Source organism: Anarrhichthys ocellatus, unplaced genomic scaffold (genome assembly GCF_004355925.1).
Source record: "Anarrhichthys ocellatus isolate YVR2014 unplaced genomic scaffold, GSC_Weel_1.0 scaffold36, whole genome shotgun sequence".
NCBI classification, from domain to species: Eukaryota; Metazoa; Chordata; class Actinopteri; order Perciformes; family Anarhichadidae; genus Anarrhichthys; species Anarrhichthys ocellatus.
The window spans coordinates 1,647,708-1,658,277 of record NW_022280066.1 but is presented as its reverse complement, the minus strand read 5'-3'; the positions used below and the strand labels follow the sequence as shown (position 1 = coordinate 1,658,277).

The 10,570-nt window shown below is 42.3% G+C and overlaps 1 protein-coding gene across 3 annotated transcripts in view; it reads right to left on the bottom strand.

Annotated features, from left to right (window-relative positions):
• setd3 (SET domain containing 3, actin histidine methyltransferase) overlaps positions 1-10,570 on the bottom strand; it is a 29,733-nt gene that overhangs the window by 12,633 nt on the left and 6,530 nt on the right. For all 3 annotated transcript variants that reach the window (XM_031866757.1, XM_031866758.1, XM_031866756.1), the window contains 4 exons: positions 10,361-10,453; positions 10,079-10,227; positions 7,337-7,409; positions 6,635-6,891 (listed from right to left, as the gene is read on the bottom strand). In XM_031866757.1, the coding sequence (XP_031722617.1) occupies positions 6,635-6,891; positions 7,337-7,409; positions 10,079-10,227; positions 10,361-10,453 (572 nt within the window). The remainder of the gene's footprint in view (positions 1-6,634; positions 6,892-7,336; positions 7,410-10,078; positions 10,228-10,360; positions 10,454-10,570) is intronic.

The following is a 10,570-nucleotide window of genomic DNA, read 5'->3' as shown; positions in this document are numbered from 1 at the left end:
GAAAAGAGAGAAAAAGAGAGCGAGAGGGGTTTTTGAGGAAGGTACATTCAGGTCAATTCAATTCAAAGCCAATGTGACAAGCTAATTTTCCAGCCCGGTCATCTGAGGAGGAGGAGGAGGAGGAGGAAGGAGCAGAGTAAGGGGCTACACGAGAAGATGAGTGTGCGTGTGCGCGTTAAGAAAGAAGATTTATCAGAGATGAGGATACAGGACACACACCTCCATGCTCAGTCTCGTCTCCAACTCAAGCCAAGTGCCACACAGAGCTGTGTGTCTAAGTGTGTGTGGTTGTCAGGATCAGTATTAAATACAGCACTGAAACCGAACAGTTTAACACACAATAACAACATCAACATTGACCGGCACATATTATTATTATTTTTTTCTATATTTAAAATGGGTTTGATTGTGTTTCACTATCTAGCTGTGCATTGGTATGCTCAGCCCCCCCCCCCCCCCCCTTCGCTGTCTCAGTGGACCGGTCTGTGAATCCCCCCTCCTATCCGTGCACACTCCAAATCAAAACATGCACGGGAGGAGGGACTTTTGTTGGCTTGTCTCCGCAAAGAAGACGGCTGGCCTAATTCCTGATAAGAATCAATACAGAGTTCACAAGTGGGGATTTTCATGAAAACCTCTGCAGAAATGTGTCCAAAACTGATGCATTCAAATGAACTCTGATTGGTCAGTGTTCTCAACACAACGCTGTCCGAATCTTAAATCAAGTTATTAGCAAGTAGGGGCAGGAATCACCAGAGACCCCACATTACGATATCATCACCATACTTAAGTCACGATACCATCTGAGTCACAACATTTTAAGACATGCTGAGTATTGCAATAACATATATACTCAATGATATTATGCAAGGTTTGTACTTGCAATATTAATAGTTTATATGATAAATAAATTGATGTATAAATGCAATATTGCTACGCAAAATATGGCGATACTATGGATTTTTCACCCCACCCGTATTAGTAAGCGTGTAGCTACCAATTTATTATACTAGCACAGCCCTTTTTTATATACCTATTAATATATTTCTTTCAATAAATACACATTGTATGAGTCATTAGAAATTCAGCTCCTTGTTGCTCAAATCCGAAAAGCCTCGCTTCAAGAGAATACAATGAAGACAATGATGTATTTAAGATAACAAGTAAGAATAACTGTCTTTTCTCTTTCCTTGTGGACATTGCATCTTTAGGACGTCCATACTTTATACTGGAACACAGAAAATGGCTCATATAATATGGAAAATGTAAATATGGAAGAAGTCGTACATTTAGGACACACGTAGTGACTTGTATTTTTCAGTCTATGCAAATGAAGAACATAATCAAAAATCTGTTAGGACAAAAATACAAAATCCAAATCCTTCATGTTTTGTAAAATATTTGTTTTGGATTAGAAAGATTGCATTGCTGGTACTAGTAAATACATAAAGAATAACAAAAAGGTATGAAGTGCATATCATATTTAATCCTTATCGATGCTAGCCATGAACATTTCTACAACGGCTAGTTCAAATATAACTTTTAAACCATCAACATCATAACCTACTTAGCATCACTCTGGGGTTAGCAGCAGTCACAGGATGACATGATGTAACCACTTGGTTTCAGAAACATGCCACTTTCTTCAGTCGCAGCACCTCTACTTATACCAGAACTAGACACAGTTGAAAAGTTGATATCAAAACACAGAGCGTGATGTTTCACTATGTGCAACATTCAGGTTAGATGTGAATGAAAGACACCCAACGACACCATATTATACAACGGGTGTTTGTCCGTCGAACATCCCCGAATGAATCATTTAAAGATAATGTATTGATCGCTTGGTTTTTACTCTGGCAAAGAGGCTTTACAACATTCAAGTGTAGGAAAACTCAAAGAAAAAGTGTCAGAGTCTCCATGGCCTCCAGACAATCAACATCAATCCCATGGAGCGCTTCATACCGTTAAAACAAAGAGCACCGGGTCACTAACCAAGCGCTGGGATTCTTCTTCTACCTCGCTGACATCAGGTCATTTAGAATGCAACACTGCCACCCAGTGCAGTCCACTGACATCACATCGCTAAGTCATCTTCAAAGAGGATAAGCAACACATTTATCTTCAAAAACAAAATATTCCATTCAATGTACAGATATCATGCCTGTTATCCTGACGTGCAAATCATTCACTCCACTGCCTGTTTATTGTCTAACTAACACAAACACCTGACGTATAGAATAGATTCTTTGAAAACTATTTCTTTGATATAAGAGGACTTCAGAGAGAAGGACTGTGGTGAGTTCTGATCAAAGCTGGGCTGTCATGTCCCCATGTTACAGCTTAGTAATAGGACATGAGCACGTGGGGAGATAACTATCCCAATACCTGCTGCTTGGGCCTGCTAATCATTGTCTTTATATCTTATTGTATTTGTTGGCACATTACCGGACTGATGAAGTCTTTGAATGATAATTTCAAAAGTTCACCAACTGACCTATTGAAAGGGGGTACTGCTGGTCTTCATATGTAAATCTATTGTATAAATTCAACAGGGACAATGGACTGTCTCCTAATTAGTTAGATAGCTACATTTCATCAGCAGTCCCTGGACAAGATATGGCATCAAGAGTTAGGATTCAGACAGCGGTACGGAGGGTAAACATTGCACCACACAAAGCTGAAAGCACTTTTAATTCAAAACATTAAATCATGCAAGAAATGAAATACTCTATAATTACTTTGTCATACATCAAACAGCGATATGAACACGCTCCTTAGTTCACTAATGACAATAGATCAGACTATGTTAGTTCACTTCCTCTTCAGATTTAAGGTGTTGCTCAGTTTCCTCAAACTAAACTACCTTTTAAATGGATTGTTCTGGCCCAGTGTCTCCCCTTCAGGGTCCGGGCATTGTTCATGCTGGGTCACTGTCACACTATTATGACTTACTGGGACATTTAAACAGAATGTAGCCACTGTTAATGGTGTCCTATTATGACAAGTCCAAATGCCTGCTGGTAAAAAGGCCTGTACAGACCCCCCCAAAGTAACCTGTTGATGCTAATGTGACTGGTTGTGAGTCAACAGCATTTAGCAAAGAGACAGTAGTGTTATGAAGTACCTCTAGTAATAAACTTTATAGAAGGATATCTGCTTAGTTAGTTCCTCTACAATTCCAACTGCTTTTGTTCAATTAGCGGGCTAATCAGCAGATTCATCTCTACCTTCTTATCTTGAATCCAACATTGTCCTGGTTCAGTAAGTTTACATCATTGTTTCCAATCATTTGTTGAGGATATAAACAACTGTTTTAATGTATGTTGGGAATAAAACTGTTAAAATAAAGTGTAACAACAACAACAACAGCAACTGAAGTTGCCATTTGTGTTTTCAGGGAGTAAAACTGCCAAATGTGATGGTGAGGATTTAGTGTTTGCCGTGGGTTCAGTGAGTGGTAGCAGGCAGCCATAATGAGCTGTGTTGGCTTTCTAATAATGAAGCAGATACATTGTTACATCCGAGATCCTGGTGGTTTGAATTCAATGAAAAGGGAATTGACAGATCTTAATCCTTGACGTGAGGAAGATCGACAGAGTGCTACTTAACTTTGGTGGATGCCTTTCAAAAACCTCCTTGTTCTCTTTGCTCTTATTGCAAACTAGTTACATTTCTAGCAGTGGAATGGCATCATCAAAACATGAATGTAGAGGACGCTATGGACGAGAAGTTTTACAGTGTACATTATACAGTGTTTCGTCCGACTCTGATTCAGCTGTATTCAGACGGAGAGGCCGCTCCAGGCTTCTAGAACCTGAGCTGCTGAGAGCAAACACCGACTGGTGGGGCCTTTCATCAAATTCATATCAAAAGAATCATTCTGCTGTAATGAATGTCAGCGTGGGCAGTTTTTGTTGGATGATGTCGCTGATGACAACCCCGAGAGAGTGAGCCGTGTGCGCATCACTGAGCATTAGGGTTTTCCTCTTCTTTGGTATAGAGGTGTGCTGGACCTTCTTCAGGATCATGGACAGAAACGGTATGAGACAACCAAGCTAAGTAGGGAGATTTTTTTCATTGTATTTTTGCTAATTTAATAGTTAGCCTCTGAAAAAGTGAGAGCCACCAACGAGAGCTACAACGGGGGAAAAACAGCATGTAGAGGCGGCATGTTTTCATACCCTACTCTGTGAATGAAGGAGTTTCTTCAACCAAACCAGAGTTGCTGATTGTTGGAACAGTGGAAAGACTAAATAAAAACGTGGTTAGTTTCTATCCACATTTGAATCAAGTGTGTTTTATGATGAGTTAGGAAGGCTATAACTCCTCACAACCCAAGCCAGGTTCCTGTGTCGTCCTTGCATCCTGCTGATTAAAGTGAAGAGGGTTAGCCCCAAAGTCAGCAACAACTTTGGCTCAGGCTAGCTTGAGGTGGGCTGACTTTAAAGGTGGATCAGCGCTATTCTCACTATAGTGACATGGTGCTTCTTGCTCAGAGTACAAGGGACTTTTATCGTTTACAATTTATAGGAAGATGCGTTTGTTGTTGCATTGACGTGTAAAGTGTGGACACACATATGTGGACACAGCTGGGTTCAGATCATGCTTGTCTGATCAGAAAATCTCACCCAAACAGGTGCAACAATAAAGGAGTCTGAGAGACTGTATGGATGGGTAACAATGGTTGTGTAGTGTCTTTTAAGTGTTATTTATTAGTATTATTTTTGCTAGAACTAGTCAACGTGGCACCAAGTCTTAATTATCTTAGGTACTGCTATGCCATTTAACTCTTAAACCAGTAAAACCCAAGCCAAGCCATCTCATTTATCTCAATCTAGTAACTAAGACCATCAGATCGTCACTGGGGTAAAAGTACAAAATCTCTAACAACAGAAACACTGATTATACCTCAAAGCTATACTTCCATCCATCCATTTTCCACCGCTTATCCGGGGTCGGGTCGCGGTGGCAGCAGGTCAAGCAGGCCGACCCAGACCTCCCTCTCACCGGCAACATGTTCCAGCTCATTCTGGGGGATCCCGAGGCGTTCCCAGGCCAGCTGGGAGATGTAATCTCTCCAGCGTGTTCTGGGTCTTCCCCGGGGTCTCTTCCCAGTTGGACGTGCCTGGAAAACCTCCAGTGGGAGGCGTCCAGGAGGCATCCTAATTAGATGCCCGAACCACCTCAGCTGACTCCTTTCGACGCGAAGGAGTAGCGGCTCGACTCCAAGCTCCCTCCTGATGACCGAGCTCCTTACCCTATCTCTAAGGCTGAGCCCGGCCACCCTACGGAGGAAACTCATTTCGGCCGCTTGTAGCCGCGACCTTGTCCTTTCGGTCACGACCCAGAGTTCGTGACCATAGGTGAGGGTAGGAACGTAGACCGAGTGGTAAATTGAGAGCTTTGCCTTCCGGCTCAGCTCCCTCTTCACCAAGATGGTCCGGTGCAGCGCCTGCTTTACTGCTGCAGCCGCACCGACCCGTCTGTCGATCTCCCGCTCCATCTTACCCTCACTCGTGAACAAGACCCCGAGATACTTGAACTCCTTCGCTTGAGGTAGGCACTCCGTCCCCACCTGGAGGGAGCAATCCACCGGTTTCCGGCAGAGCACCATGGCCTCAGATTTGGAGGTGCCAACTCTCATCCCCACCGCTTCACACTCAGCTGCAAACCGCCCCCAAAAGCTGCAAAAGCTATACTTGTGTACAGTAATAAACCTGTTTCACCACAGATACATGTACATGTCAACAGGTGTAATTCATTATATTAATAATGGTTTCATTCTATTTAGATTCACCAGTTCCAACAAACGTTAAAGTTAGTCGTCAGCGCTGCTGCACCCCAAACACTCCTTACCAGCTGCCGAGTACAGCACTCATTATGCAGCCAGCGCTGTGCTTCTGATTGATGAGTTTATAGATAATGGTATTGATATCTAATCCAACTTTTAATACAGGGAGGGAGGAGACCACCAAAATACATTTTCAATATATATTCAATATTATATTTCAGGAGTAGTTTCCACACTAGAAGAAACCGGTATCCGAGTTGCTTTAGTTACCAGGGTAACGGATGGAGGAAGTGATGTCAGCAGTGTGTTCAGAATGGAGGAATTTAGGGAGTAGTGAGCACTTTTTATCTACACTGTGAAACAGAACACAGTCAAAGCGATCTGGAACATTTTCACATGTTTTATGTGAAGAAATGCGATTTGTTTTTGTAATTATTTGAATATATTGTTAAATAAGTGCACAATATAGACGGGGATGTGATCCAATAGGGTTAAAAAGGCTTTTTTCATTTCATCTCGACTCAAGAAACACAGCCATCATTATCGTTATTAGTAACACCTGATCTTTTTCTGCAGTGACGAGTCAAAACGTCTACTGTGAAAAGAGGTCTATGAAACCTAGTGACTTCCCAGATCTGGCACTAACACACATTAAAGACAGAATGAAATGATAACTTTCTACCTTTGGGTTTCTCTTTTAGTCTTTGCACATTTTCTGGGCTTCCATAGGAATGCTCACAAAACATTTGGCATACGTTTACTGTGCATTATGTCGTAACGGACTGAATTTACAGTATCTATACGCCTTTGTGTGTCTGTGTGTTCAGTGCTTCTGCCCACCTGTACCAGTTTGTAGAAGTAAGCGTACTGGCGTGCCGTGTTTTTGTACTGGCTCAGGACGTCCTGCACTGCCTGTGTGCCCAGAAGCACCTGCACCTCTTCTTGCTGGTAGAAAAGCGGTGTGTCGTACTCCTGAGGAAGACTGCGGATGTACGGCAACCAGAATGAAGCCGGGTCGGCCCTTTCACACAGCAGGTGAAAGGCCAGAGTCACGTTGCCCATGGCCTGTAGGATCCTGTCCTGGCTGTAGAGAGGACCTGAGACATGGAGGTTACAGGACAGAAGAACGCTACCTGAGCAGACTGAAAATCTTGTCTAAGTGCTGTCATACAGGTTGAAGTTTGCAAAATCTGAGGGTGGAAAAAGTTCTATTAATTTCACAGAACACCTGTGGTGGAAGAAAGCCTCGTAGGTACTGATTTGGCAAATTCCAGGTTATATGTCTAAGTTCAAACTTGCTTCAGTATGTTTCCATGTGTGGTTAGGACAGTCTTCACACTGTAATATTTATTGAAATACTGCTGAAACAATATATATATGTAACCTAGATATCTAAAACAGTATTTGACAATATAGCAGAAAAGGGAGATCATGCTTTGGAGTGCGTGTGTGTGCAGTAGCTAGTTGCTACTGGAATGGCCCCCATTTCCTCATGGAGCTCAAATAGTTTGATACTATAAACTTATCATCTTAAATCCTTACCCAGTACAGAGTTCTGGGCCGACTCCACAGTCATGAGCATCTTCCTGGGAATCCACAGGAATAGTTCTTCTGCCTGCATAGAAACACAGAAACACAATGTAACAAACTTGCTCTGCCTCTGTCGATCTGCCACAACAGGCTGCAGGAGTTCCATCCATGTCTGCGGGGGAGAAAAACTATTGACTACTAGAACTACTCCGGGTCATTCAAGATTGTCTTCCCCAGCCCCTCCTTCCCCGATCCGAAGCTCACATGGGTCCCCAGGTTGACGACACGAGTGCAAGAACAAAATTTGAACATGTTTGATTCAGTTACAAAGTTGAATAAACTCTTCTAAAATGTGAATATTGCTTCTATTAAATGAGTAACGTTACTCAAGTACCCAATTAGGAAGTCAGTATTTGTTCGACGTAACGTCATAGTGGAATTGCATTTGAACATTTTGTCAATTTGCTGGTTGTTGAGGTAGAAAACAGCCTCGTCACCTCCTCCAGTGTGATGGAGCATGACGGCATGTACTTTGTTAATCAGAGTACCTGAATGTTGATAAAGAACTTGGCCTACCGTAGCTGAAGCTAAATACTTACCTGTTCAAGTCCTCTAAGCCAGCCACCTAGAGGGCCGCAAAAAACTTTCAGTTTTGCAGCTGTGGGCCGCATAGGTTATCAATTGAAGACACCAGAGATATTACTGTTATCCATGAGACGCTCAGTTACAATATAGCTATCCACCACCTGGTGGCGGTAATGCGTCAGTCGTTTAACAAGCTCCAATAAGCAGAAGAAGACACTCAGCTAGTCGCGAGCCTGTAGCGAAAGTTATGGATACGTTTTTAAAAAGAAAAAAATGAAGACAACAGTGGTGCCATACCCCCCCAAAAGTCCAAATGTGTGCGCAAGTACAATCCTGACTTTCTTAAGTACGGCTTTGTGAACGGAGGCAACGAGGCAGAGCCGAGGGCTCAGTGTGTGGAATGTGGGCTAATGCTATCACACGAAGCACTGAAGCCTTCGAAACTAAAGCGACACCTGGCGACGAAACATCCAACGTTCGTGGGAAAGCCTGTTGGGCTTCTTGAAGTGTATGCAGGTTTACATACACATGACAAATAAATGTCTTCATGATCATCACATTGTATCATCTCATTTATTTGACAAGGGTTTTGCCTGTTCAACTCCGCGAGGACGCCGGCGTCCTTGATCCCCTCCCCTTCCTATGGCTTGCTTGCGCAAACTACGTCACAAAACATGGCTGCGTTTGGTATCCCAGCATGCCCCAAATCCTCATCTTTGCAAAGAAATCATCGATTTTCTTTCATTTCTTATGGATTTTTCACAAAAGGAGCCCAAACACACACTGTCCAAATTCGCCATAACCGCTGCAAGTCGGATCTTGCAGCATTTCGACGGAAAAAGACACATTACAGACCCGACAATGTGCTAGCGGATGTTACCATGGAGCTAGTGGCTTCAGAAAATGCTAGTCCTTACAGTACAAACCTTATCTTCCTCTTCTATAAGCCGTCAACCAACGTATAACCTTGCGTAACTGAGTTACCCGCATACTCGCAGCCATTACGCACAGCAAGTCCGCTACTCACACACCATGTCTTTGACCATATATATATAGTTTTTGCAATGGCTAAAAATAAAAGGAAAATAATATAATATCAAAATATAAAGGGAGAAACACCTTTAGTGTGTCAGAATATCATTTGGTTACCATGTGTCCATTTGGGTCTCCAAATATAGTAAATGTAGTTACAGCCCTATACTGTCCTTTACCTGTACAGATACACCTACGGGCAGTTATTTATACTGAAAGATTCTTTTTATTTTATGCAGACAAAATCTTCAATTTTTACTGACTCCAAAGGCCCACTGCTCTGTTTCTGTATGACCTACAGGTTTTCTGACACTTTTGATGCATATAGTCAGAGTGGTTCAGAAGCTACAGCCATTTTAATTTGGGTATGTCATTTTAGGCGGTTTTGCTCCAAAATAGGGGTGGAGTTGAACAGGTAACAATATAGTTATTGAATACAAATCAAACCAAGAGTGAGATCAATTAGTTAAACTAATAGTGTTAATATTTTAATGGGCCCCGGGACACTTTGTACTTGAAAAGTTGGGCCCCGAGGTCAAAAAGGTTAAGAACCCCTGCTCTAAGCTGTCTCCATCTTTCAAATGCATCTCCAATATTTCCCCGTGTTTTACTAAGTCTTTGGTCATATAGCTTTTTAGAAAGAAGCCGAGGCTCTCTAAGGTTGGGTAGAATCCAACCTCAGCTCTGTTCATCGGTGCTTGCGTTCCAATTTGACTCATATCTGGCAATACGAGGTGTCAACATTTCATCGGAGAACATACAGGCTTGTAGCATTGTTGTCGGGAAGACAATATTTAAACTTTGGACCTATCAGATTTGATCCATTATTCTATTTAATTTATCATAACTGCATATGCTGCAATTTAGTGCTTTTGACTGGGGTCCCCTAGACCCCAATGCATTAGTATTTTTTCAGAGCAGCAATTAAAATAGAAACAGAAAACAATGATATGAAGTCTTTAGGAACAAATTGTTTGACACAGTCCTGAAAAATCTGACAAACAGTATACCTCTGGAGTCTGTGGGGAGCCCAGTTGGTCTTAAAATGTTGAGATTGATTTTATTTTGCACCAGGAGTCAATGAAGTAGTGGGGGACCCTGAAGAATAAAAAGGGACAACCACAGGGTTGAGCTCACCTTGATGTCTCTGGTGGCCTGCAAGCCGTAGCCCTCGGTTCCAAAGTTGGCCACTGTGAAGCTGTCACAGGACGCCCCGCTTTCCTGAGCCCAGGACAACAAGTCTTGAAAGTGGTCTTCTCTGCTGCCGTCAAACACTATCGACATACCTTAATACACACAGCAAAAAAAATATTTTCACCTATAAACTAGTCTGACTTTAAATGACATGAAATCTAATATTGCTTATCACTAAATATTACTTATAATACTCTGTGCTTAGCTGCATGCTCGTGTACTCACCTTTTTGTTTTTTGCTAATCTTGTCCACCAGGCCTCTGATCTGGATGTACTCCTCCCACTCTTTACCAGCAGAGGGTGCCGCACTGCTGCATTCTGGAGAAGTATGCAGACCATAAACATCTCAACTTTATCACTTTAAATTAATAGCACAGCCAACTCACACCTTACCCGTGACATGTTAACCTAAATCAATAGTAAGTGCAGAAACCT